The sequence below is a fragment of the Sitodiplosis mosellana genome, unplaced genomic scaffold (assembly GCF_009176505.1).
Source record: "Sitodiplosis mosellana isolate CC-2019 unplaced genomic scaffold, AAFC_SMos_1.0 Smas_scaffold_6197, whole genome shotgun sequence".
Lineage (NCBI taxonomy): Eukaryota > Metazoa > Arthropoda > Insecta > Diptera > Cecidomyiidae > Sitodiplosis > Sitodiplosis mosellana.
Window position 1 is genome coordinate 6,835,681 of NW_022601438.1, and position 23,429 is coordinate 6,859,109.

A 23,429-nucleotide genomic window follows, 5' to 3' on the forward strand; every position below is an offset into this window, starting at 1 on the left:
AGAGAGAGAGAGAGAGAGAGAGAGAGAGAGAGAGAGAGAGAGAGAGAAAGAGAGAAATAAATGAGTTAACAATCCAAAACCAAATCATTAAAAAAAACGTTGCCAACCAATAAAGATTCCATTAAATAAAGGCATGATTGAATTAATAAAAACATGCAATAATAATATGCTATAATGCTACATACTGTCTGTACTTTTCATCGGATGATTTTTCGCGCAACGGAATACCGGATAAGAATAGGATAATCAGTGTTGTGAACAATGGCGAAATGATGCCAATCCATTCAATTCCACGAATGACATTGATTGAAATGACGAAAATGCCCCACCAAATTAGAATTTCGCCAAAATAGTTTGGATGTCGCGACATACTCCATAGCCCTATCACGAGCACACCGACAAATTAAATGAAAAAAAAAACACAAATCGATGAAAACGGGTGTCATTAATTCTGGGTATATTCCTTTGGACAATGGTTTATTTTTTGGAAACCATCCAAAAGGCTGTCTATGAAAATGAAATGAAGTGAAAAGAAAACTCACCATCATTACAAAATTTGCCTTGATTCACTGGATCTTGACGAAATGCGAATTTCTGCAAATCAGCATACGTTTCAATTAGTAGGCCTACAGCGTACATACCCGTGCCAATTGAGTCAATTGTGGTCATAGTACGCGGTGCTTTGTTGTATTGTGCGTGACGTGGTGAATTAATTAGAATAACCGGAAGTGAAACAACGTAAACCCATAACGCCTGCAAGAAATGTTATATATGGTTGGTGTCTTTTACTCTTATTTTCTTTTCATTCAAAGACGAAAGAGAGAGTGTCCATTGTAAACATATTTTCTACAAAAAAGCTAAATAAAATTTGCATATTATTAGCGTTGCCGCCACTGGCACCAGAGAAAAAAACACACTGGAAAACCCAAACAGTTTACTATTGTTGCTTTTCCTCTGGTGATGTGTGGCGTACGGCCAGTTAATAGTTCACATACCTGAAACGTCCAAAATATGGCGAAACGAATAATGTTTCGTTTTTTATCCTCAAACTCTTTATCGCGCCCAATTTTAAACACACGGTACAGTAGATAGCTGGACAAACGTGCACCCCACAAACACACAAACATAGTTACCATCAATTGACGACTATCGTACGCCTGAAGAAATCAAAATACCAAGAGCAGAAAAAAAAACAAACGGAATTTGAATTTTATGCTTTTGCATTTTTCGGAACATGGTTTTTTTTCTCCCTACCTCTCTCTCTCTCTCTTTACACCAAAACAGATTGAGGGAGAGCGAGAAGGAGAGAGAGAAAGAGAGAAATATTATATTGATAATTTTCAAATGTTACCTTAGACGGCCGATCGATTTGGCCGAGAAAGAATGTTAACAATGCAATTATTATAAAATTTGCACCACCCGCGAAATCCGTTAATTTGTCCAATTGAAATGCAGCGGCAATGATGAAGAAAATAATTTGCATTCCCACTGTAACAATACCACTGATTGCCAGATGATCTTCGTCCAGAATTTTAACAGCCATTTTAAATATTGCTGCGTGTTATTGTTATTGCTGTTGTTTGGACAATTCACGTGACAATGAATGTTGGTTTCGCGACTACACAAACGAATTTTTTTCTTCTTTTGTTTTATCTCGTTGCGGGCACAGCAGCCTTTCAAAGCTCAATCGCTTCGTTCGCTCAATTTCAGTATTGCGGTCGCAGCTTTCGTTGTGATTTCAAATCAAATGAAGGACGAAAATCAAAACACTCGATACTTTGTGTGCTAGACGTTCATTTGAACTAAATTGTACTGTAGGCTTTTGTTTTTCACTTATTCTAGATTCTTGTACTATGTTTTGTTTGTTTGTTTGTTCATGTGAAAGATATATAGTTGGTTTCAATCACATAGTCATCGATTTACAAAAAAAAAATAAACTAACAAAAGAAAAATAACTCGTTCAATTCGTAGAATTGCCTACAAAAGCAGCATTGGTAACATTATACAAATCGATAGGAAAATTGTATGGTTTTTCTCATTTTCAGTGGTGCTGATTAGTTTTCCTTTTTCTTCTTCTACTTTTTATACGGAATAGTTGGGATTGGTACACTTCACGTTTCGTGATTTGGTTTTTTTTTCAGCTTTCACCCAAATGGAATTTGAATTAAAACCTTATTTATTAATTTTTGTTTTATTTGAACACAATTTGTGCAAAATCTAGTGCAAAATAGACGAAATGTACTGCTGTTTGAACTGTTAGACACATTTTAAGCTGATTACGTGTATTAATCCGTGTGTTTTTAATAAGTCTATCGAGTCTTTTTTTTATCCCATTCGATTATGTTGAAAAACAACACAACTATTGTTATACAAATGATGGAAAGTAATAAATATTGGGGAAAAAAATAATTTTTATTGAATGTGTTGTATATCACGAATGAATGCTGCTGCTGCTGCTGCTGCTCCTGACTAGAGTAGCGCAATGTTGTTGAGATGCTTTTACTTTTGTGTGGGAAAATGTCAGTGGTTTTTCATGTTTTTTTTTTCGTTCTATTCCTCGTTTTTCCCAATTCCATCCATAAACGCAGTAAAACACTCTTGAATATATGAATGCATGTTACAGCATAAATTCCATGCTATGTAGTGAACACTATCGCTCTTTCTCCCTCTCACATTGCCTCTCTCACTCAAGTGGAAAACTCTACTCAAATTAGCAAACACACACACACATACGTCCAATGAAAAGCGCTCAACCGATTTCCACTCATTTTAAATTGAGCCGTTGCTCCTATTACGCTCACTTGATCCAGTCCATGTCTAATTAGATTGTTGAACAGAATCACGTTATTTTTCCATCAAAATATTGTCATAAATTTCGACTCTTCACCTATTCGGTTACATCATAAATACGAAATTAATCATATTTTTGTGTACAAAATTCAAAGTATAGTTTTGTTGCCAAAGATCCAAAGACAATCACAGACGATAGTTTGACAATGTCATATGTCAAAACGAACAGTCACAACCAATACCAGTGGAATAATATTGCTGCTGTACACAGAGAGCAGAAACGGTTTAATTTGTATTAAAAACTAATAGATATGCGGACGGAGTTGTGAACAGCAATCATGGCATCAGTTTTAATTCGTGGAATTACCAGAGGTTGTCATCTTCGTCCGATCGCTCTGCAAAAATACTATTCCGCTAAGTATGAATTGAAAGACCTAACCTAACATTATCTTCCTTACATATCATTCAATGCTGATAATTGAGTTAATCAAAATATTTACATTTTACATGTACGAAGGCCATCACCAAAACCATCATCGTCAACGGACGATGGATCATCAAAGCAATCGTCACCCAATGTCGACAAGCCAAAAGCAAGTATTGATGAAAAACCGAAAGAGGTTTCATCATTGGGCCGAACCGAACAACGATTAGCCGATCTAAAATCGAAAATTGGAGAATCTCAGAAAAAAGCTGAACATGTTCGTGATAACATTCGGGGATATGCGCTGGATCGCTTTATAAATTATGTGAAAAACTATGATAAAATATTGGAGAAAAAGTTTCCAGGTGCGATGAAAGTGTATCGTGTATTCATGGATGGTGTGAAATTTTTTGGCCGTGATATGGTTCAATATGTGAAAATTCGTAGCCAAATGTTGATACACGACAAAGCCGTTTCATCGATGACACGAAAAGAGCTTGAACTCTATTATCAAATGCCACACGATATCCGCAAAGTCGGTCCAATCATTCTCATATCAGCCATACCGTTCGCCCACTATGTGACGATGCCAATTGCGTAAGCAATCCTCATCTCATTTAATTCAATTGCAAGTAATTTATATTCCGTCTCTATTTCGTGTGTCATTTACAGATATATGTATCCACGTTATTTTTTAACACATCATTTCTGGACGCTGCAACAACGCAGCGAATTTGCTGTGATGAATTTACGTGATCGTCTGTCACACAATCGCCCCATTTTTCGATCGCTACAAAGTAAATTGTCCTCACTGCAGAATGACCGACACTACGATCAATGGAGCGAAATACTGGGTAAATTGGGCAGTGGTGTGCATCCAACCGTTGATGAGATACTCAGCGTTAGAGATCTTTTTAGCGAAGCCCCATATAAAACGACTTCATTGAGCTATGCACATGTTGTAAGTGAATCTTTTATTTTATCTCTGTCTCGATTGGAATTTTTGTTTCAGAATCACTTTATTGATGCTCTTGCTTTTTTTTTCTTCTTTTTTTCTCTATATCGGATTCGTATGACAATGATTTGAAAACAGAAACATTTGGCCGGTTTGCATGGAATCAAAGGGATAATCACAATCAAATCAAATCTAGCCTATCGAGCGATGTGCGTGCATAATATTGATATGGCAATCCAACGAGAAGGCGGCACACGAAATTTACCTTTAGAAACGCTACGGGACTCATGTTTCACGCGCGGTTTGAATGCATCAAATCTGACAAATGATGAACAAATCCAATTCCTTGATGATTGGCTTGAAGTATCAAAGCATATTAATGCCCAAAATTTCAGTCTGTTTTTACATTTACCCATTCTTCTGACCTACAATCATCCTAACAACTGGAAACTAATCTATCGAGAGCGATAGCATCAGTGATTTTACACCATGTGACCATTTATAGAACCAAAGTGACTATACTATAATTGAAAAAAATAACTTGTTCCATTTTATTTAAAATTAAAATAAAATACACTGCTTCTTCTTTCATTTTTTTTCCATTGTTAAATAACGGTCTCTTTATTATATCATTTCTTTTTACATTTTTTTATTTTTTTCCTTCAAGTTTTTAATTTTTTTCGACTTTCAATTTGGATACCCAAAGAGTATCAACTTAACAAAACTTACCCGATTGGAATAAATGATGGCAATGATCCGACTATTGGTTTTCGAACAACATGAATTTTTTCAACATTTTTCTCAGGCGATGTGTTTTGGTTTGCACTTTCTGAGCTTGTGCTCGTTTCACTATTTTCGGTAGGTTTTTCATCGGCAAAGTATCGTTTGACGGCCACTTTCTCGTCATCCGTTGGAATGTTTGGCGCCAGTTTTGGTGGTTCTTTGGATTTTCGTTTCAACTTGAGTCGTTCAGGCCGTGGCTTTTGCGTTCGTTCTTTCACAATTTGATGTGGATATGGGCATCGTGTCAACTCACAGCTACCTTTACTCTGTTGCTCCGGACACAGGAACTCATGACGTTTTGAACACTAGAATACAGAATTTTTGAATTGATTCAAGAGAGAGATAGAGAGAGAGAGAAAAAAAAATCATTAAACAGGAGATATTCATCCGAGTTGATCCGTTTCGAAACGATTTTGCCAACCTCTTCAGCTTTTTCACAAAAACCACGTAGAAACTCCAAGCAAATCTCCGTTTTATCGTTGACCTTTTTGTGCAGGTACGGGCAATCAGTCTTTGAGCACATCCCCTGTAAATAAAATTTGCATGTTGGCATTTTGGATAGCGTCGTGTTGTGAGACAGTAGACATGGGCTTTTGTCACAAGTTCCCTTAAGGAATCTGGAACGGCATGAAACAGGTAAAACATTAGCGTTTTCCATTTGAATTTTGGTCAATTTCTTCATCCAAATGAACAGAAGTTGTTAAATTGATTTTATTGGCATTTGAAAAAAATGTTTACCTTGGGCACACATCGATGAGTTTTTTGTCATGGAGTTTTGTGCATTTTCCGCGAACGAAAGCGGCGCATTTTCCGAGTTTTCGATAGATTGGGCATGGAACGTTTGTTTTCACCAGACGATTCGTTAACATTTGAATACTACGCTGTTTGGCCACATTCAAATGGTAGCGACTCTTGTGGAAGTCAGTACGTTCGTAGGTGTCATTTGATTTCTTAACGAATGTTATCTTTCCGATATCGATACGCTTTCTATTGGCCGCCGCTGCTGCCGCATCGTTGATCACCGGTTTGCCATTGCTTTGAACGCGAATCAAATTCTTTCCATTTGCATCCAATAGGAAGTTTTCACCACGAACAATAAGGCGACGGTATGACGATTGATTCGAATTCGATGCGGGCGTTTTGGTGAGCGAATATTTACTGGACAGAGTAGTTTTCTCGAGTTTTCGACGATTTGATTTGTACAGAATTCCATTGATGTTCAAGAATGACGATGATTTTCCAGGTGCTGCGATTGAAAGTAAAGTGGTTGGTTTTACTAAACTGCGATTCACCGAATTGCTAAAATTTAACAGAAATAACATAATTTTAGAAGAAGAAAAAAATGCAAGAAAAGTCATCCATTTGATTTGCAATCGTACCATTTGACCATTTTGGTGGGCATCAGAGATTCGTTAATCCATAGTTTTTTGCTGGACACAAGTGGTGCAAATTTGCGTGAAATCGACTCGAGTTTGGCCTTGGCTGACCTCCGATCAATTTTAAATGCCGTTTGCTCTTTGACAATTTTGTATTTAGTCTGAAGTGGCCGCCGTAGCTTCGTAATCGTTTTCGTTGGCTTTTCAAATGATTTGGCTGGAACTCGTACCAATTTCTTTGAGCCAATTTTGATGAGTGACTTTGACGTGTTATGTATGACGGTCGGAACAATCGATTCCATTTTCGGTGGGTTAGCCGTTTTTGGCTTGATATAGGGATTGATAATTTTGGTTCGGGTATGAATTTTGGTATCGGCCAACGGTTCAGCGACTAATGAATTCGGTTCGTGTAACTGTTGTGCCGTTAATTGGGAAAATGTCTCTTTCGGATGGATTGCAATTGGTGCAGAATTTGTAGCTTGTGTCATGGCTATACCTTGTATCGATGCAGTATTCCCGAGAAATCGTGGATTGATGTAGATTTGCGTTGGAGCTGTGACAACCGTCGCTTCCGATGCTTTGCCATTGTTGTTGCCCGATATTTTGCTGAGAAAATTCGGATTGATGTGCACATTACGGAACCTTGGATTGATGTAAATCGATGACGATGCTGAATTTGGTAACATTTTTTTTCTATCGCCGTCTGCTCCTAGTTTTTTTTGTTCCTACAATGAATACATTCAATCACAGAAACAAATTGCGTTAAAATCACGAAAAATGATGCTTTCAAACTGAAAATTGGTTCGATAACAACAACAACAAAAAAAGAATTCTATCAAGTGAACGATTCGTATCGTTTTGTTTTCCTTTGTTTGAATGACATTTGACTTTATTACGAATGAGTGGCTCACATGTAATTCGTGGGCAAAAAGGTGAAATGTTATTCAACAGATATTTAGTGTGGCCAACAGCACACGTTGAACGCACTTGAATTGTGTTTAAACGGAAAACTTAGCATAAAACTGTTTATTCGATTGAATTAGAATGGGATACTAGGTTTTTATTCAAGAAAATAAAAAGAAAAAAGGGTTTTTCCCTTCTAAAATATTTTGTTATTATTTCTAAACATCCTCAAAACAATTTTGTTCATCAACTTCTTCTCGAAACTGGTTAAACACGATTTGTGTATCGGGCAACACGACACAGAGTCGTTGAGAAGGTGAACGCACGACAGTCGTTCATGTTGTCCTATGAGTGGATTTCTAGTTTGGCTCTGCGTCGCCATCTTACATTTTTTTGACATTTCCAGGCAACTTCATTCGAACACACATTCCCATCTTTCTTTTCATTCTCTTTCTGGTGCAAAATGGTAAGAAATAGCACGAGTGCTCTGAATTTTCTTAGAAATTTCAACAGTTTTGTGCCGTAAAAATAATCAATTGTTGCAATTTTAACATGGTTTTATTGTGATTTGTGCATATCAAATGAATTCAACGAATATTTTTAGTGAATTTTTGCGAAATAAATCGGTTTTATTTCCCAATCACGTACACAATGCACACATTACATGAACCGAGCAAAGAAGCCACATGGTACACATTTTGAATGAACATATCAATAGCACCACGCTTCGATTGCACTCAATTTGTTGTTTGATGATTGATTTTTTTTGTTTCAAATGATTTTAATGCGGCTTTAATTTTTCACATCGAAATCATTTCGACAAATTAGATTTGTGTATTGAAATTGAAAATTTAGTGGAAAAGAAAACTTGTGGATTTAGTCGGATATTAAGTGAAACATAACCTCAACTCATGCAACTTATTTATTCTTTTTTTCTGTCTTTTTATTTGCAGCCTTTCGAAAGATTCGTTGAAACTGGACGCGTTGCTAAAGCAACTTCCGGCCCATTGCGAGGCAAACTTATTTCAATCGTTGACGTCATCGATCAAAGACAAGTGAGTATTTTGTTTGTTTTTTTTTCGGAAAGCAGAAAATATGATTTGTGCGTTTCGGATAAGTGTGTTGTTGATGACCACCAGTGTTTTTTTATTACCACACATCAAATCAATCACACTCAATGATGATCCTAGAAAAAAAATATAGGAATTGCCGGCTGACACCCAAATGAAGCTAATTTTTCACTGAAATTCGTTTAACCAACGAAATATTCAACGATTACCCGGATTTTTTTTTGCGGCCAACTCTAACCAAACATGCTTTCTTTGTGCATTATAGGTGCTCGTCGATGGTCCAGAAACCGGTGTCCCACGTCAAGCATACCGTTTGAACAACTTGCAATTGACAAAATTCCGTGTCAAATACCCATACAATGCACCAACCCGTGTCGTGCGCAAAGCCTGGAAAACCGCTGACATCAAAACAAAATGGGAAAACAGCTCCTGGGCACAAAAATCCAAGGACGTCAAGAAGGTAAATAGAAGAACAATGAATTTCAAATCGAAAGCGAAGAAGAAGAAGAAAATTCAGTGTTGGCATTGTTGTTATCATCAAACATGATGATCCTGTAAAATAATATATAGGAATTGCCGTCTGATACCCATATGAAGCGGAATTGCACTACTGAAGCATGATAACAACACACAACAATTGAATTTCTTTCACCTCTCTTTATCTCACGACAAACACACTGAAAACCATTTCTAATCAATATCTGTTGTATGCTCTCTCTCTCTCTCCCTCTCTTTTCATACACACAGCGTACTTCGTTGAACGACTTTGAACGTTTCAAGTTGCGTTATGCCAAGAAAGCACGTAACAAGCTCTTGACAGCTGCCTACAACACCTTGAAGAAGAGAACTAAGGCCGATGGCACAGCCAGAACTTTGAAGAAGGACCGTAAAGTTCGCATCGCAGCAGCCAAAACCAAGGGTGGCAAAAAGGGTGGCAAAAAATAAATCTTTGAATATTTAATTCAAAATACCGTTTTAAATGAAAAGATTGATAAAAAATAAACAAAAACCAACAATTTGATAATTAATCGAAAGGAAAACTGACTCTTTTTATTTAATTTCGGTGAACTGAAGTGGATTCTGTGAATTGCTCTTTAGCATTTTTTTTTTGTTCTTAAAAAATTTGATAAAAAAATATATAAAAAAGAATGTATGTTGTGTTGGAAGATTAAGTTCATTGGACCAATACATCGTAATCTACAGCGCCGGCACATCGTGATTGGTAGTACTTAACATAGGCTTCTTTTGGGAAATTGTATTTCTTCACAGCATCATCGTTTTCAACCAATGTCTTGTACCACTTGGTCTGAAAAAAGAGCAAAATAATAGAAATTAGATCTTTTTTCTTCACTTCTTCAAAGTGCTTCTGTGAAAATGTCAAACTTGTTTTCCCAATTTGAAGAGCCAATTTTTGATTTCAAGCTTCAATTGCTTTCAAATTATTCGTATCTCAAAATCGATTTCAATTTCTCAGTCGATTGCTGTTAGCACATACCAATTTAGGGAATCGTTCCTCGCTGAAAGTGCATCCTTTGCCGAAAATCACATCAAGCACTTCGGTGCGTTGGAACCATGGCCAAATAGCGTAATCTAGATGTAAATGGGGTTGATGCAAAAAAGTTAGCAGAGATAGTATTGAATACTGAATATGATTTTGTGTTTTATTACCAAGAATTCCAGCTTTTGCACCGCCAAAGTAGGTTGTACCACGACGTTGCAATTCGCGTTCGAATTCATCAAGATCGTTTTGAATTGCATTCCACTGAGCCACACCATCGACGATATTATAGAATTTCGATGCGATCGATGAGAAACGTTCAATCCAAATTTTTTCCTGTAGCTTGGCCAACGGGTCGCTTGGATAGAGCTTATTTTGTGGGTGCACTTCGTCCAAGTATTCAGCAATCAACAACGATTCGTAGACAAACGGTGCATTTGGCTTATCAACAAGTTGCAAAGCGGGTACTTTGCCAAGTGGGTTCGCTTCGAACAACCAATCGGGCTTATCATTCAAATGAATATTCACCGTGTGATACGGGATATTTTTAGAGTCCAAAACCAAATGGATTCGAGCGACGTACGGACAAAATCGCATCGAATACAATTGATAAATGCCATCATTCGGGAAAACCGGCTTTTCGTCGCCTACAAAAAAAAAAAATCAAACCGACAAAATAATAAACGGATTTATTTTAATGAAAATCAATATTTTGATTTTTTTTTCTCAAAATATCTCACCTTTACGATAGTGTTTGGTGTTGCTCATTGTGCGCAATTAAACTGAATGCTGATGAATGATATGTGTTGCAATAAAAACTTGCTTTTCATCTGAAGTGTATTGATTTGTTTGCTGACGAAGATAGCGAAATATAAAGTTGCAATTTGTTGTTTGATTAACATAACCTCTTTTTTGCTCGAATGCCCAACAAACAATTTTCACGGCTGATTTGACGTGATGATGGAGATTTAAACGAAACACATGAAATTGCAATAACATCTGATGTTTATTTGTAACCAGCTTTTAAGTACACAATAATGATTTTATTTAAAATATGCATTCAAAAGAATAGAAAAAAAAACAATTAAAAGAAAAGTCATCAAAATTTCAATATAGAATTCGAAAGCACTTGTGATGTTTTTGGATCGATTTGTTGATTATTTGTTGTTTTTTTTGGAAAGGGTGTAGGCGATAGAATGATTTACTCATTTGGTGATGGTCAAAGCGCTCGAGTTTTTTTCTTCCCTCTCGTTCCATTTCCTGTCCATTAGGATTCTTCCACCAAAAGATCATAGTGTGGAGTGCCATCGCGGCGACCGAGTGAAAATTGAGTATGCGTGTATGTTGACAACAAATGTTTTTGAACTGCTAAATCTTCTCGGGTCAAATGAAGCCATTGAGCCTGTGGAGATGAGCAAATTTTTTTTATTAAATCGAATCATTTTGTTATAAGAATAGCGAAGAAAATTCGTTTCGTCTCTAATCTATCTGTTCAATACTCAAACAAATAAAATCGTCATCGAACTTACCAATTTCGGGAATTTATCATCCAAACTGTACTTATCTCCAATGAGCGAGCCAAGGATGCCGAATCGTTCAAACCATGGCCAAACGGCGTAATCTGAAGAAAATTGAATTGAAGCAAAAACAAATTACCAGAGGTAATGCCAAATAAAAAATATGTCATTTGTTTGCAATATTTTTTTTCTGTTACCAAAAATGCCTGGTTTCGCACCGGCAAAATATCTCGTTCCGCGTCTGGCTAATTCAGTTTCATACTGTCCAAGTTCCGCATAGAATGTTTTCAACAGCTGCTCATTAACATCGTCGGCATTTTTCTCGTAAACCAATTTATAGAAGGCTCCAGCAATTGAACCAAAACGTTCGACCCACAATTTTGTTTGTGCCTTTTCCAATGGATCGTCGGGAAATAGCTTCACCTCAGGGTATTTCTCGTCCAAATATTCGGCAATCACCATCGATTCAGCCAAGAATGGCTCACCGGGTTCATTAACCAGTTGCAAGGCTGGTACTTTGCCATTTGGATTCAATTTTGAATACCATTCCGGTTTATCGCTCAAATTGATGTAGGCAACATGATATGGAATATTTTTCGCATTCAACACAAGATGTATTCGATGAGCGAATGGGCAAAAACGCATCGAAAACAAACGCAATTGGCCATCGTTTGCAAAGGACGGTTCACTCGATCCTATGATTCAGAAGATGAAAATAAGACGTAAATACCCGAGCGCTTACGTCATTTTTATATTGATTCACATAGTGTTTGTTTGTGTTGTATCAACAGACTCCACTACAACACAGCGATAAAGGGTAAACAAATGAAATTAAGGCATAGCAATTTTCTTTTCAAAATTTTTACCTTTTCCAAAATGACGATTGGTATTCACTGCCATTATTTTTTTGTTGCCAAAAAAGAGAGAGAAAAAAATTGAATGGAGAAAAGTCAGACAGCGATGTCAATGCACAAAGTAATTGATTGAGACTGAAAGCGAAAGCAAATGGTGAAAAACATACAGCAAGCCGCTGACCGTGGCGTAAATCATATACACATATACACGAAATGTGTTTGCACAGTGAGCACACAATGTATAGCAGAGTGGTATTCAACGCTCGCACTTATCGTATATTCTAGACAATCAAAAAGACTCGAAAAGTATATCACAGTGTGTGTGTGCGTGCGCGGTTTCTTAATTCGATTTGAATTCTTCTGCACTTGCTCACACTTGGAATATACGGCAACATCAACATGATTTACAATCATGACATTCGTTAAGGTGAAAATATGCGATTGCTGACTATTTGACGCGCTGTCACTTTTGAAGTTTTGTTCATGTAATAATCATGTAATGTCTGATTGCACAGACTGTTCAATTCTTTTCTTGAATGGATTGGTTCCAAGTTTTTTCTTCTTCGAATGAATGAATTTTTTTGTATTTAAAAAGAAAGCGATTCCGTTTAATGATCTTTCAATCAAAAATTGTGGCACCAATTCCAACGGAAACCGGATTGAATGTTGTGGTTGATAAAACTCGGATGATCGATTTCCTACATGTCGATTTACCATGATTTCTCTAGTTACATTATATTTATTTTCAGTCAGATGTGTGGTTTCAATCTGATATTTTGGCCAACAAATCCATATGTGCGTAGCAAATAAATCAATTTTGCGACCAATGCGATTTGCAATTGTGGGTAATAAACAATTGTGTATTCAACGCGAGGCGTTCCATGCTATTTTTGTATCGCAATAAGCAATCATGTACTTGATGTCTAAAATTACCCATTTTTAATGAAACTCTCAAAATTTTGAATTTACGCAAGAAAAAATATGCATGTATTTTTAGAATTCTCCGCTCCAAGCTTTCACTTTGTGAAAATGATTTCATTCCTTTGTACATTGCTTGCCGTAGTAAATCAATAAGCGAGTTACTACATTTGACCTTTTGCCTGAATGGGATTTGACACAGGCCACCGGTACTACATAGCATACGGGATTAAACATAAATGAGGTGCGACATGCGAAGGTTTTACAAGGCTTAGGCGAGGTATGGGAGGTGTTTGACCAGCGGACAGCTGCGGTTGACCCATATGAAGCAGCTGATGAAAATATTCATCGGAAAGTGTTAATGGAAAAATGTCAATATTTTCGCGATAAACATCTAACAACTGACTTATGGTTTAGCATAAATTTGAAATTAGTGTTTTCGAAAACGGTATGTAATCGATTGCCAAGCTTCAGGAATTTATTCCCATCGTGTAATACTCGTCGTTAAACCGATACAAATGAGCTTGAAAATCAGTTTTCTTATACGATTAATGTATTTGTTCAAATTTGGTATTTATAAAATTTATATTTGATAATAATCAAAGAGTCATCACTTACACTTTTCAAACTTACCCAATGCAGAATCATTGCGTAGAAAGAGAAGAATAAATGGTCCCCCATGACCACACATGATAAATTCTGTAAAACGCTCATAAAACACCGAATAAAAGGCTGCGTAAAATAAAAGGCGACACTCATTTTAAGATGAATTATTAGTGTATTTCAGATTCCAGTTGTAATTATCCACAATGACAATTTTTAAAATTTAAAGATTTTAATTTAATTCATTTTCCGTTAGATTTATTTTAATTTTTTTTTGTTCATTATGCTTTTGTTGTAGTTATTATTTATTTTATTTTATACAATAGAATTCTACGGAATGACAAAACATCACTGCAAATTTTAAATTTAGTACATACATACACAGTTTATGTGGGGGAGGGGGAGACGGGAGTAATGGTTGTGTGTAAGTAAACTGTTTTTGGCTTTTGTGTTCTGTGAACGGAATGGAATGATGTGTGTGTGTGTGTGTGTTGGAGAGCAAAGAAAGAGACGACGGAGGGAGAGGGGAGAGGGTATGAAGTTCAAAACGGATGACGATGAACTTTTTTGGTTGGAAAGTCGGTTAATTTACTTCCATGTTGCATTGTCGATGGATGTGATTTCTTTTTGTTTTCGTTTCTTTTTCTTTTGTTAAATGTCACATAAAATTTATTTCAACTACAAACGCTGCTGCAGGACTATTTTTCATTAGACTAATTTATGGTTTTGGATATTTTTTTGTTTGGTTTGTTGCTTCATTCCATTAAAACACACATATGTAATTTTTTTGGTTTTTTCTTCATCTCTTCATATTTGTTCCTTTTTTTTAAGTATGTTTGAGTAAATGTTTACGAAAATCTTAGAAAACAATTGTTTTGCATTCGATTGAACCATTCAACTCTTCTGGTTGTGTTGGTTTTTTTCTCTCTGACTTTATTACCGATCATTTGTCAATCAGTGTATGATGTCAACGACGTATATTGCTATGGTCTAACATTTAAGTGGTTCATTGTTCAATAGATCTCATTGTGTTCGGCTCTTTACGTTCATACATGTATTTTAAGACGAATTTTTTCCATTTTTGTTGTGTCGGCTAATGCTACTACGTATATTTTTTCTAGTTAGTAATTGCTCTCCGAATATGGTCGTTTCAATTTCCATTTATTTTTCTGACCATTTCGATGGGAATTCTGATACCGTTTCATTTTACCTTTGTCTCATTGATTCATTTTTGAATGTGTGTGATGTTTGAATTTGCTTCGTTAGTTATCTGGAATTATTTCATTTCATATGTTCAGTTATCTTGTATTGTTCTCGGTTTTTTTTTATTCTTGTAAACTTTGTGGTCAAATTGCGAGAGTTCACCTGAATCACAGAGGACATATACTCAACATCAAGCTCATTTCAACTCGAAAGAAAAATTCCCCATGTTCAATGCTTACTCTCCTCTTAAAAAATACGCGATTTTAGTCTAATAAATAGATGTTCCGAATGGAATGGTTCGAATTACATGTAGAATTGTTGTTGGCCATGTGTTTTTCTTTTCGTTTTACTCTTTTATCTCTCTTTACTCTATTTATCTCTCTCTCTCGTCGATTTTAACTGATAATTCAACATATTTTCATCAATTTCTTATGGTTACGCCTTAAATTTATAATACTCTTTTTTTGTTGGTTAATTTTTGTTGTTGTTCTTGCTTTGATTACACATTAAATGTTAGTAGGATAAATTAATTGATTATTCAATAAAAAGAAATTGGAATTTTTTTTTACACATTTAGATACACAGACTCTAATATGACTAGCATTTATAACGAACGATCATTTAAGTTATGCATTTATTCCATTGATTAAACTTTTTTTGGTTTGTTTTTTTCGGTTTTTGGTTTTAGTTCCACGTATTAAACATGAAATATGTATTATATTTTGTTCTTCTGTTTAGGTGATTGAAAAAAAAAACACCACACCGATCAATCTCAAGCTACTTTAATATCAAGACATAATATCCTTGTATATCGCTGTGTTTTTTTTTTGTCTTCACTTTGAGTTTTTGTACTTACAATTTAACTTCACGGATTAACATTAAATCTATGGCTATTCTTTTCTTTTTTTTCATCAATTACTACTATTACCAATAAATATTTTTTTTGTGGTTGTTGTTGTTGTTGTTGTGGTTTTTCTTCTTTTACTCTTAGCAAGCTAATACTGTGACGAGTACATAAATACATCTTCTGCGTTAAACTTAAGACAATTTTGCTCTGTTTCTATTTCTGTATGTCTTGTTTTCAATAGGAAAGGTTTCTTCCAAGGAAAATATTAAAATCAAATCAATAAATACATGAAGAGGAAATTAGAATTTAGAAAAAAAAAAAAAATAAAATGTATAAGAAAATCAGATTCATTTCAAACATAGGGAAAGACTTATAAATTATATTGATTGCTAGAATATTTGACCTCTGTTTTGAATGAATTTGATGCTGATTGCTATGCGTAGTGCGGATACGAGCCTAAGTGTGGTGCGACATGCGACGGTGTTACATGGCTCATCGAATGCGATGGATAGATGTTCGTTGCTGGACTGCTCCAATTGCCCCATGATGCAGCCGATGGAAATATCGATGCTAAAAGTGAAAAATACCATCGATTTAGTACAATTGTTTAGGGACAATTTTTTGCTCGTTTGTCGAACATTTTTGAAATGTGACATTTCAATCGGTTTTTCAAGTATTTTGAATTATTTTGTTTTTTTTTATAAATAAATTTTGTTTTCTCCAAATTTGTTCAAATTTGATTAAATTTCTTTGAATTTATCATTAATTGAAGAAATTATCAATTTTTTTTGTTCATATTTACGATGATCAAAGCAAAATTTCAGGGATTCCACTTGTTTTTACCAAAGTTGAGTTTAGTTAATTTCAAGTTGAAATTTTCAACAAAACGCATTGCAAACAAATAAGAAAATATTAATTTTAAACGAAATTTCAAATTGGAAATCGAATTTTGAACATTATCGAATGAGAAAAAAAGCGATGGTAAAAATTTTTGTAATAAAAATTAGTTTCTCCTCAAATGTGTTTCGAATACTCACAGGATGAAGAGGTGATGCCATGGTGTGGATTCATGAATGATGTCAATTTGGTGCCGTGATGGTATGGCGTCATAAATAGATCGCTTTGATATTTGTAAGCTGGATCGGTGGCGGTTGGTTGTGTGGCGGCAGCTAAGCCTTGAAAGTCAAACTTGTACGCATAACGCTTGCCATGTACTTTTGTCATGATATTCTTATCATAATAATACCTGCAAACGATAAAAACGTAACATTTCACATAGAATCTAATCCCGTACTCTCGTTTTTATAAAATGCTTTGTGTTTGATCTGTCTCTCTCTCTCTCTCTCTCTTCGTTCCTTGTGTGATAGAAAATCGATTTGTGAGATACATTCGCAATAAATGTATCGATTTGTTGGCTAAATGATAAATCTCGTTCATTCAATTCACAAACAGTAATTGCCCTCATTCTGGCGTATTTGCCACATGGCAGTTTGTGTGCACAAAAACACACAAACGCGGGCAAAAGCGACTGCAAAACTAGGGTCAATTATTCCACAATACAAACGAGATGAGCAATAGCGCATGTAACCGATGTTAAAATAGATCCAGAGCAAAAATGTCACAATCAAATTATCAATTGCTAAAATGGGCCAATTTTTCAAAGAGAGAGAGAGAGAGAGAGAGAGAGAGAGAGAGAAAGAACCCACGCAATGCAACTTCTTCAAATAAAAACAATGTAATCATCAAGTGAATTAGGAAGAGAGAAAGAAAAAAAAGACGAAATTACCTTAATGCGCGACTTAGTTTATCGTAGTTCATGTTTGGCTTTGATTTGCGTTCACCCCAGCGTCTGGCTACTTCATCGGGATCGGTTAGTTTGAACTCACCATTTGTTCCTTCCCATGTAATAGACGCTGAAATTTTTATGCGAAACAGAGGAGAAAATAGAGAAAAATACCGACAATTATCCAAATCTATTTCATTTCATGTTCATCAAAAATCACAAAAACACACACACACACACACACACACACACAAACACAATATAACAGCCAATATTGGACGGCGCACAACCGTGTTCCATGTGTATATTGGAACAAATTTCGGTGGAAAAATAGCCAAGCTAATTTATCGAGATTGGCCCTGTTTACCAAATAAAACGTTCAACATAATAGCATTTTTCTTAAATCTAATTTAAGGATTTTCGTTTGCCGTAGCTGCTGCTGCTGCTGCTGATGTTTTTGTCCATTTTTGGCGTTCGAGATAAGTGAACTGATAACAATAATTACAATATGAAATGGATCGAGTAGTTGATTGTGCTTACCTGAATTGCTTGAATCACTGAGTAGCTCCAACAAGAATTGCCAAAGTTGAATTTGACCGGAACCTGTGAACAAAAATAAAATGAAATGAAATGAGAAAAATAAAACTCAAATATTTATTCGCTGTCCGCCATTCTGATTATTTCGTATCGAGCCAAACCATAAAAAGAAAAAAAAACACCCGAATTTTTCGATTCAATGTTTATTGTTTCGAAATTGGCCGTCGATCGAACAAAACGGATTGCATGTCATGTTAAAATGAGCGCAATTAAAACGGCGCAAATAAGTATAGCCAAACATGAAAGTGGCATGTGAAAAAGTGAAAATCACAGTCCAGCGCCAGACTGGTGATGATCTCAATGCAGTGAAAAGCTAGTTTGGACATGGAAATTCGGTTGGTGATAGTGTTCTGCTGGTGGGCGAACGATTTTGAGAAGAATAGTAAAAGTCAAATTAAGGGCGGACTGGTCACATCATCCATCATAATCAATAATCATTAGAGATTGTTTGTAAGGGCATTTGTTGATTGCTCATTTTTCGAAGAGCCCCGACTATTCAGCCAACTCGATTTTCTCGTCGATTATCGAGCATAAAACAAGATTCTGCGATTCGTTTTCTTTTCTCATTTCGTTGGAATAGACTTGCGTTTAATCGCTTTGATAGTTAATAATTTATTTACTTGAGCACAATCATGCTCAAGTCATGCCCGAAAAAAAAACGGGACGATTGATTCGATATTCGTTGTTTTGATTCTTATATTGCTGGCCAGTATGACATGCAAGAATCGAAGCCCAAATAATCGAACCGAACCAAAACTATACATGTATTTAAGCTGAAGCAAATGGGCAAAATAAGGGCTTGATTGTTGTTATTATGTGTGTGTGTGTGTGTTTGCTATTCATCGAAGGCGAGTCGACAATTTGTGCATCGTCAGTCAGTCAATTCATGAAACAAGGCCTGCACACGCTCTCACTCTCGCACTAAATTTGCTAAATGCTATGATTAAAATTTAATCGACCGTATTAGCACCCACAAAAATCTTTCTCCCGCTTGTGCTCGTCGCTTTTGTATCTCTCGGAGAATGCCGAACAGGAGTTAGCGAACAGATATCTTACACACGGGGGTTGAATTTGGCGCACCCATTTTCATTATGATTTCATATGGTGGCTGCTGCTTTGTTGTTGTTGTTACTGTTATTGCTGCTGCTGCTGCTGTTATTCGTTCCATTTGCTCAAATCATTATCGACTCATCATCGCAAATATCTCAACAGCTCCGCACGCATTCGCACATAATATATTTTGCCATTTGCTATTTTAATGCCCGCCCGCTATTTCAGCGCCCTACGTAACATGTTGAATAACACACTTTTTGATTTGTGCTGAGTCAAAAACGATACAGGCAACAAGAAACCCAAAAGTGAAAAATGACAAAATAATTTGAGCCGCTGTGCAAAAACGATTATGACGATGATTAACGACACCATCTCTTTTGAGCGGGATCATTTTTTCTTCTTTGGATTTGTTTCTCATTTCGAAGCAGGAAGCAGACACAATACACATAGTTTTAAATTGAGCTGTTTGCACCAGTGCCAAGGTAGAACATTCCAAATGTCAACACTACCGACGGCACATATATCAATCTATTGGGAGACATTAATTTGATTTTATTTCCACTTTTGCGGCAATTTTGAGCCAATCTCTATCCCTGTGTCTCTAGAGATCGATTGTATTGTAATGAGCTTATTTATTTTCGAAGGTATTTCATCGAGATTATTGGCTTTAGTGACAATAATTAAATGAAATAATTTTTAGCATTGGTTGATCTTCAATTCTTCGATTAGTTATCGGAATGAAGATTTTTTTCTTCTGAACTTTTCTCCTCTCAGGCTAGAAACCTATTCTTCATTTATCAACAAAGAAATTTGATAAATAAATGAATGGAGCGAAACGTATTTTCAAAAGATTAGACTATCTTTCACCATGTTTAGATTATTTTCTGCATTTGGCTATATGTATTTGAATCCAGATAAAAAGAATTCCGAGCTCGAAGTCAAAGATCTAGAATTATAGGTCAATGAACAATTTGCTTGTAGGTGTAAAACTCAGATTTGTTTCGTTTGTTCTTATTACCGCCTAAAAATGATTTGTTATAATAGTTTAATACCGACATCAAACGAAAATGTGAGTGATTCGCATCAATTACAAAATGTGCTGTGTTGCTACCGAAGCGAACCGGTTCATAATAACAAATTAAAGAAACAATAGTGTGTTTGGCTTCTCGATTTCTTATTTAATAAAATGCCACGTGACTCGCACGACCCTCGATATATGCCGGGAAAAAAAGAGAAGTAAAATAGATAGACTAGGAAGGGAATGTGTTTGTGCATTTTAAGCTGTCATGTAATAAATTTACTTAATAATTTGTTCATTTTTATTTGCTACGATTGAGTTGGGATGGTGGGAGCGAGCGCACTAGCGCACGCACACATCGGCAACACCTTCTTTTTTGCCTCTCTGTTAACGACATGCATATGTGTTTTTAAAGTGTGTACAATCAAATCAAATTCGAAACAATCAAGTTAGCGGCAGCCGCTGCTATGCCAGGACTAAGAGCACGAAGAGAGAGAGAGAGAGAGTGAACGAAAAAAAAACAAACTTACAATTTATGTAACACACAATATTACGCCCTTATTTGATTTATTACAATTTCTTCGAAGTGTGTGTGTTTTTTTTGCTCGCTTGGCTAGTGTTTTAACTCCGTTTGCTCCACATTTTTTTCTCTCTTCTTCGGCTGTATGGCTGGCTGGTGGTGTATTTTTTTTCTTCGGCTTAAATTTATTTTTGATGTGATTCACACCAGCCGCGATAATAGAAATGCACAAGGGCAAGCTGTTATGAATATTAAAACGACATACACGCACATACACACACGGGACGCGCGCACAAAAATGTATGTGAAAGAGTCATAGTTCAGTGATTCATTTTGTTTTAATAGATAAAAATGCTCGCGCGACGCGACAGGCCAGCTAAAAAAAATCAAGAAAAGAAAGAGACAAAAGAAAATTGCATAGAGCAGTGTCGAATGGGACACAAGTAGGTATAATTTTTCAAGTGGCAAATAACGTCATCTGACTCTCTCTCTCTCTCTCTCTCACTCTCTCTCTCTCTCTCTCTCTCTCTCTCTCTATCTCTTGGTTCTTATGTCCATAAATTCGTTTTTTGGTGTATTGTTCATCGAGTTCAGTGCGCCTATTATGCACGTGTGCATACGGCTTGTACCCCGTTCGAATATATTTTGCATAATTTTACATAATTTTTCTCTCTCTCGCTTACTTTTTGAGAAAAAAAAATTTCAACGGAGCATATTATCCGCGCATTTATTGAAATTCAAATCAACTTTTGTCAGCTGGTGGAGAGCCATGAAGCATATTGCTCGTATGACCTCTTTTTTTTATAGCCACAGTACATATTTAGAGCTTTGGTGTAAGGACATCGATTGCAAATCGGTACAAATAAACTAATGATACAGATTTTCTTGTTCTTCTAATTGATTGCGTTTTTGTATTGCTCAATGAATCTTCAGAAAAAGCCTTTATACTGGCTCTGCAGCAGTTGACTTCAATTTCACAAATTGATTTACGGTTAATTGGGCGCGTTCTCCAAAAAAAAAACATTGCTCCGAATATAGTGTCCAATAAAGTGTCAGATATGCATCTAATTTCCATTGTTCCAGCGGCCAATGTACAACACGTCAATGTAAATGCGACGGCGGCCTGTTGTACAGCTTACTATTGCTCTATATCAGCCAAATCAATTCTCAAATCTAACCGTATTCTACAAATCCATTTTCTAGTCATTCGACCGAATATACATATTTGCCCTTTAAATATTCCGTCGTTTTTTTTTCTCTCTCGTAATTTCACCTGGCCACGGAATATGCATTTTTTTTTTCTTGACGTCGGTCACACAACAAACTCACGAAGGAAGCAGAAAAAACAACAACAACAACCATTTCTCTTCGGAGAATATCATTTCCAGTTTTGTTCCGGGAAGTGTTTATAGTTTTCTATTTCTGTACATTTTGCGCAACGAATAAGCATGTACACATACCTGAACTTGCTAATCGACTGCTCGTTGGACCAAACATTTGATATGGATCTGCAAAGTAGACGGGAAAAATGCAATTAGCCCGATAAATTTTTGATTAAAAGTTTCAGATGAAGAACGAACAAAACGAAAGAAATAACAACTTTGTATGACATTTTCAGAGAAAATTGCGTGGAAAATCCGAACGAAAAATTACCACCGATTCCATTTTCAACGAAGCAATTCCAAGAGGTACTACAAAGAAAGAACAAAAAACAACAACGACGACGACGACGGCAACAGTGAATTCTCGGTCGTGGTTACACACTTAGGGGTTGAACGCATGCATGCTTTGTGTCTCTCAGTGTGTGTGTGTGTGTGTTTAAAATTCTAATATATATTATATGAGCGCATAATTTATTAAAAACGAACAGCAAGAGCCGCACTACAAACAATACAACAAACAACTTCATCATTTCAGCTCGAGCACCAATTTTTACGGTCAACAAATCGACTAATGTGTTAAGTGTGTAAATTACAACTTCATTGTAAATTATTTTTATCGAGTGCATTGGTGGTTGTGGTGGTGGTGTTGCTGCTGTTGCCGTTGCTGCTTTTTGTTCTATTCGCTGATCAAGTACATTTTAATGTAATTCATTCTTTCTATTTTTCAAACCATTAAAATATGAATGAATGAATTTACAAAACTATGGCAATGTTCGTCGTACACGATTCGCGCATTTATTGCTGCTGCGGCGGCTGCTGCTGCTGCTACTTTGCTTATTGTGTTATATTTTTGTTGTTTTACTTTTTTTCCAGCTTCTAGCTTTCCTTTGTTTTGTTTTTCAGTTATTATTGTTGTCACATTATTACAATATTAAGTATTTGTTTTCCTTTTGGAATAACATTCAAAAAGAATAGCCCAAATTTGTGTGTGTTTTTTTTTCGTACGTTTGCTTCGTTTGAGGGAACGAAGAAATATAAGCCTGCAATGGAACTTGTTTCTATTTAAAGTACTTTATTAAACAACGGTTGCCATTTTTCATGGATTTTTATGTCTCTCGACAAGATTTAGACGAACGACCGGATTATTTATCGCAGAAGTAGTGAATACTTCACATAAAAATGCAAATGCAAATGCGACTCAAGAACAAATCACTCTCTCAATTGAAATTGAAAGCCATACCACACACACACACACATAATGCGTACGCAAAACAATAAATGTGCAATAAATAAAATCTTTTGTTTCAGAGCTTTGTTACTTTTTGAGGAGTAAGT

The 23,429-nt window shown here is 35.9% G+C and overlaps 7 protein-coding genes across 10 annotated transcripts in view; 2 read left to right on the forward strand and 5 right to left on the reverse strand.

Moving 5' to 3' along the window:
- The window catches only part of LOC129577692 (uncharacterized), a 3,568-nt gene extending 722 nt beyond the window's left edge, over positions 1 to 2,846 (reverse strand). Inside the window, exons 1-4 of the mRNA XM_055465183.1 lie at positions 1,352 to 2,846; positions 996 to 1,157; positions 543 to 753; positions 186 to 381 (exon numbers count right to left, since the gene is read on the reverse strand). Of these exons, the coding sequence (XP_055321158.1) occupies positions 186 to 381; positions 543 to 753; positions 996 to 1,157; positions 1,352 to 1,543 (761 nt within the window). The 5' untranslated portion in view covers positions 1,544 to 2,846. The remainder of the gene's footprint in view (positions 1 to 185; positions 382 to 542; positions 754 to 995; positions 1,158 to 1,351) is intronic.
- Positions 2,847 to 2,958: 112 nt separating this feature from the next.
- On the forward strand, positions 2,959 to 4,779 carry LOC129577690 (LETM1 domain-containing protein 1). The gene is made up of 4 exons (XM_055465181.1): positions 2,959 to 3,208; positions 3,308 to 3,811; positions 3,887 to 4,175; positions 4,308 to 4,779. Exons 1-4 carry the CDS (start codon positions 3,129 to 3,131, stop codon positions 4,638 to 4,640), a joined length of 1,206 nt encoding a protein of 401 aa, XP_055321156.1. The 5' UTR covers positions 2,959 to 3,128; the 3' UTR covers positions 4,641 to 4,779.
- On the reverse strand, positions 4,761 to 7,243 carry LOC129577688 (zinc finger CCCH domain-containing protein 3). Its single transcript, XM_055465176.1, has 4 exons — positions 6,332 to 7,243; positions 5,691 to 6,251; positions 5,374 to 5,569; positions 4,761 to 5,257 (listed from the first exon to the last, which is right to left on the reverse strand). Exons 1-4 carry the CDS (start codon positions 7,012 to 7,014, stop codon positions 4,895 to 4,897), a joined length of 1,803 nt encoding a protein of 600 aa, XP_055321151.1. The 5' UTR covers positions 7,015 to 7,243; the 3' UTR covers positions 4,761 to 4,894.
- Positions 7,244 to 7,546: 303 nt separating this feature from the next.
- Positions 7,547 to 9,341, forward strand: LOC129577696 (60S ribosomal protein L14). 2 transcript variants are annotated; one of them, XM_055465188.1, is made up of 4 exons: positions 7,547 to 7,697; positions 8,185 to 8,286; positions 8,567 to 8,761; positions 9,049 to 9,341. In XM_055465188.1, the coding sequence occupies exons 1-4, from the start codon at positions 7,695 to 7,697 to the stop codon at positions 9,244 to 9,246; spliced, it is 498 nt and encodes a 165-aa protein (XP_055321163.1). In that variant the 5' UTR covers positions 7,547 to 7,694; the 3' UTR covers positions 9,247 to 9,341. The 2 variants fall into 2 exon arrangements, with proteins under 2 accessions (XP_055321163.1, XP_055321164.1); XM_055465189.1 differs by lacking the exon at positions 7,547 to 7,697 and adding an exon at positions 7,902 to 7,920.
- Positions 9,318 to 10,714, reverse strand: LOC129577695 (pyrimidodiazepine synthase-like). The gene is made up of 4 exons (XM_055465186.1): positions 10,540 to 10,714; positions 9,970 to 10,446; positions 9,797 to 9,891; positions 9,318 to 9,607 (listed from the first exon to the last, which is right to left on the reverse strand). The coding sequence occupies exons 1-4, from the start codon at positions 10,565 to 10,567 to the stop codon at positions 9,476 to 9,478; spliced, it is 732 nt and encodes a 243-aa protein (XP_055321161.1). The 5' UTR covers positions 10,568 to 10,714; the 3' UTR covers positions 9,318 to 9,475.
- Positions 10,715 to 10,963: 249 nt separating this feature from the next.
- Positions 10,964 to 12,499, reverse strand: LOC129577694 (pyrimidodiazepine synthase-like). Its single transcript, XM_055465185.1, has 4 exons — positions 12,183 to 12,499; positions 11,514 to 12,011; positions 11,329 to 11,420; positions 10,964 to 11,201 (listed from the first exon to the last, which is right to left on the reverse strand). The coding sequence occupies exons 1-4, from the start codon at positions 12,214 to 12,216 to the stop codon at positions 11,067 to 11,069; spliced, it is 759 nt and encodes a 252-aa protein (XP_055321160.1). The 5' UTR covers positions 12,217 to 12,499; the 3' UTR covers positions 10,964 to 11,066.
- Positions 12,500 to 15,226: 2,727 nt separating this feature from the next.
- The window catches only part of LOC129577689 (DNA-binding protein D-ETS-3), a 50,329-nt gene continuing 42,126 nt past the window's right edge, over positions 15,227 to 23,429 (reverse strand). For all 3 annotated transcript variants that reach the window (XM_055465177.1, XM_055465180.1, XM_055465178.1), the window contains 5 exons: positions 22,173 to 22,220; positions 18,065 to 18,127; positions 17,528 to 17,654; positions 16,779 to 16,987; positions 15,227 to 16,311 (listed from right to left, as the gene is read on the reverse strand). In XM_055465177.1, coding sequence (XP_055321152.1) covers positions 16,175 to 16,311; positions 16,779 to 16,987; positions 17,528 to 17,654; positions 18,065 to 18,127; positions 22,173 to 22,220 — 584 coding nt within the window. In that variant the 3' untranslated portion in view covers positions 15,227 to 16,174. The remainder of the gene's footprint in view (positions 16,312 to 16,778; positions 16,988 to 17,527; positions 17,655 to 18,064; positions 18,128 to 22,172; positions 22,221 to 23,429) is intronic.

Coding starts and splice junctions, on each gene's coding strand:
- LOC129577690 (XM_055465181.1), top strand. CDS start 3,129: ATGGCATCAGTTTTAATTCGTGGAATTACCAGAGGTTGTCATCTTCGT. Junction 3,812..3,886: donor TATGTGACGATGCCAATTGC/GTAAGCAATCCT, acceptor TGTCATTTACAG/ATATATGTATCCACGTTATT. Junction 4,176..4,307: donor CATTGAGCTATGCACATGTT/GTAAGTGAATCT, acceptor ATTTGAAAACAG/AAACATTTGGCCGGTTTGCA.
- LOC129577688 (XM_055465176.1), bottom strand. CDS start 7,014: ATGTTACCAAATTCAGCATCGTCATCGATTTACATCAATCCAAGGTTC. Junction 5,570..5,690: donor CTCATCGATGTGTGCCCAAG/GTAAACATTTTT, acceptor ATGCCGTTCCAG/ATTCCTTAAGGGAACTTGTG. Junction 5,258..5,373: donor TTTGTGAAAAAGCTGAAGAG/GTTGGCAAAATC, acceptor TCTGTATTCTAG/TGTTCAAAACGTCATGAGTT.
- LOC129577696 (XM_055465188.1), top strand. Junction 8,287..8,566: donor ACGTCATCGATCAAAGACAA/GTGAGTATTTTG, acceptor TGTGCATTATAG/GTGCTCGTCGATGGTCCAGA. Junction 8,762..9,048: donor AATCCAAGGACGTCAAGAAG/GTAAATAGAAGA, acceptor TCATACACACAG/CGTACTTCGTTGAACGACTT.
- LOC129577695 (XM_055465186.1), bottom strand. CDS start 10,567: ATGAGCAACACCAAACACTATCGTAAAG. Junction 10,447..10,539: donor CACCAAACACTATCGTAAAG/GTGAGATATTTT, acceptor TTTTTTTTGTAG/GCGACGAAAAGCCGGTTTTC. Junction 9,892..9,969: donor TGCAAAAGCTGGAATTCTTG/GTAATAAAACAC, acceptor ATTTACATCTAG/ATTACGCTATTTGGCCATGG.
- LOC129577694 (XM_055465185.1), bottom strand. CDS start 12,216: ATGGCAGTGAATACCAATCGTCATTTTGGAAAAG. Junction 12,012..12,182: donor CAATCGTCATTTTGGAAAAG/GTAAAAATTTTG, acceptor TCTGAATCATAG/GATCGAGTGAACCGTCCTTT. Junction 11,202..11,328: donor ATGATAAATTCCCGAAATTG/GTAAGTTCGATG, acceptor TCATCTCCACAG/GCTCAATGGCTTCATTTGAC.